This window comes from Montipora capricornis, chromosome 6 (assembly GCF_036669925.1).
Source record: "Montipora capricornis isolate CH-2021 chromosome 6, ASM3666992v2, whole genome shotgun sequence".
In the NCBI taxonomy this organism is placed as follows: Eukaryota; Metazoa; Cnidaria; class Anthozoa; order Scleractinia; family Acroporidae; genus Montipora; species Montipora capricornis.
In genome coordinates this window covers 58,927,941-58,930,440 of record NC_090888.1, presented here as the reverse complement: position 1 = coordinate 58,930,440, position 2,500 = coordinate 58,927,941, and the positions used below count along the sequence as shown (strand labels likewise).

The window sequence follows — 2,500 nt, the reverse complement described above, 5'->3', positions numbered from 1 at the left end:
TCAATATTTCATGGTATTGCCGTCTCACTTTTACGGCCTGTGATTGGTTCTAATGTTGAAATTGACGTTATTGCACTGAATTGGGTTGCTGACGTACGCAAACAAATACGTTTCGCAGGTAGAAAGAATTGAAATTTCGATCAGGTGCGGGTTGATTAGTTTACACTTTTATTTAATATCCTTATAAATGATGGATCGCGATACAAAACAAATTGCGATTTTGAGACGGCAATACCACATTATATTCACGGGGTTATATATTCCGAAGCGACGGAGCCAAATACGGAATATATTTTCTATATTTTCTATATTTTTTATTATTGTTTTCATAACCTTTGTGAAGCATCTTGTATTCAATATATGTTTTAATCATACGTGCACTTTTGTCGCATATCAGGGCTGGTGATATAACAAAACTGAACACCACCGCAATTGTGAACACAACAAATGAATCCCTGAGTAGCAAGGGAATATTGAGTGAGAGGATTCACAACGCAGCAGGTCCAGAGCTGTTGCTTGAGTGTAAAACACAGCTTATTGGTATGTTCATGTTTTTTTTTTTTTTAACCCAATGCTCCAATTTGGCTTCCAATGTTTCATTAATTGAATTTGTTAGTCAGTTTGACGTAGGATCAGTTTCTCATTGTATTGTTTCCAGGTTGCCGAACCGGTGAAGCCAAGGTATCTAAAGGCTATGCGCTTCCTGCAAGGTAAGTTATGTAGATAAACGACTGTAGATTTCAGGCAAAAAAAAAACAACTTCTCTAATATTCCATTACTTTTTGGTTTAACTTGTGATTGTGATTCAATAGTTTTAAATAGTCATTTTTTTTCTGGTGGGGGGAAGGGAGGGACATTGCATGTGAAGGGGCAGGAATGCTCATCAGAATTTTTAAATTTAGTCCATAAAGGAGACCAATCTAGGCGTGGCCCAGGCTTTTTTGACCCCTAAAAGAGACCATATTTAAAACATATTAAATATCTGTTTTTATAATTCTTCACACGCAACCCTAAATGAGACCTTCACAACTACATAATTATGATGGCATTTTGCCCAGAACACTCTAGGTGAGACCAAAATCCGAAATTTACATCCCCAAGCAAGACGTTGACCCTGTTCCTTTTATATCTACTGGGTTTGGTGTCTTTCATGTCTAGTTTCTTACTGGTAACAACCTTATCCCCTCTCCTATGGGTCCATTACAAACTCTCAGAATGACCTTAGGGTCATTTCTCAGAGATCCCGAAACTTTTTGGGCGTATATCAGTTATTGTAAAAGGGTTTGTATCTTCAAGAGGAGAACATATCAAGTTGTGCAACTTTGCATTATTGTTTTGTTTTCTCTGGTATTGAAAATATGTTCAAAGATCAACTCTTCAAAATGAACAGATCTTAGTTACCTGAATTGCTTTTTGGGTCCAGAAAGTTTGTGGAACTTTCGTGAAACAGGCCCTGGCTCCTTAATACATGTAGCTCAATAGCTGTTTTTCACAGTGAGTCAGACGTCATCAAATTCTAAAATCAAGCCTATGAGGTCTTCTAGATTTTTATTTGAAAATACAGCATTTTGGATCTCTGAATTATCACTTGCGTGACACCAGCTACTGAAATCTGTTTTGATTGGAAAAAATGTCTCTTGTTATGATGCTGGGTGAGGCTAAATCGCGTGGGTGGTGGGTCATGGGTAGGTGGGTCGTGGGTCATGTTTGTTTGAAGATAAAAAAAGATATATATTAGCTCTCTCAGTGCTCGGTCCAAATTTGTCTTAGGTCTGAGGTCTTGTCTGTTTCAAGAATTTCCAGTCATTGATGAAAAAGGGTTAGGGATAGGTTAGGATTAGGGACCCATGACCCATGACTCATGACCCACGACCCACCCACCCACACCAATTAGACACTCTCTATGATTTTTTGCAGTTTAAATATTTCAAGTATATTAGGAGATGAGTTTATATTCATGTGTACTGTTTCAAGCATGAGTGAAATATAAGCACTTCTGTGGCAATGTGAACTCCATATGTTTGACAAGTTGAATAGCGTAACCTCAAATTGAATGGGCTTGGAAAAATTTGACCAAATATACTGAACAGGCCAGGAAAAAATCGTGCCATTTGGGAGAGCTTTAGCAAAATAGTTTGAGGAAGGTTATTATTTTTTCTCTGACCTGGTAATCCTTTTTAAACAACGAAACATCCTTAAACTCATTGCAAAAAAAACAACTTCCCTTCTGCAAGCGATGTACATGTAGCTTACTTAACTTGGGAACTTGCGAGCAATGGTGAAAGTCAGAGCTTTTCCATAGTGATCGTGTGACATGTGCTAATTGGGAATGAAATTCGTAGCAATTGGATCATAATTGGCAGAGCTCATTCACTTCTATATATGGAAAGCGGAAGCCACAACAACTGTCTAAACCATGGATACCAGAGGAATGTGGAAATATATAAGAATATAGAGTGAGTTTTTCTTCCCTGGTTATTGAGACCAAGTTTTATAATGG

At 37.6% G+C, this 2,500-nt stretch overlaps 1 protein-coding gene across 1 annotated transcript in view; it reads left to right on the top strand.

Annotated features, from left to right (window-relative positions):
• Window positions 1-2,500, top strand: part of LOC138052673 (protein GDAP2 homolog) — a 37,486-nt gene that overhangs the window by 1,423 nt on the left and 33,563 nt on the right. The window contains exons 2-3 of the mRNA XM_068899220.1: window positions 398-540; window positions 659-710. Coding sequence (XP_068755321.1) covers window positions 398-540; window positions 659-710 — 195 coding nt within the window. The remainder of the gene's footprint in view (window positions 1-397; window positions 541-658; window positions 711-2,500) is intronic.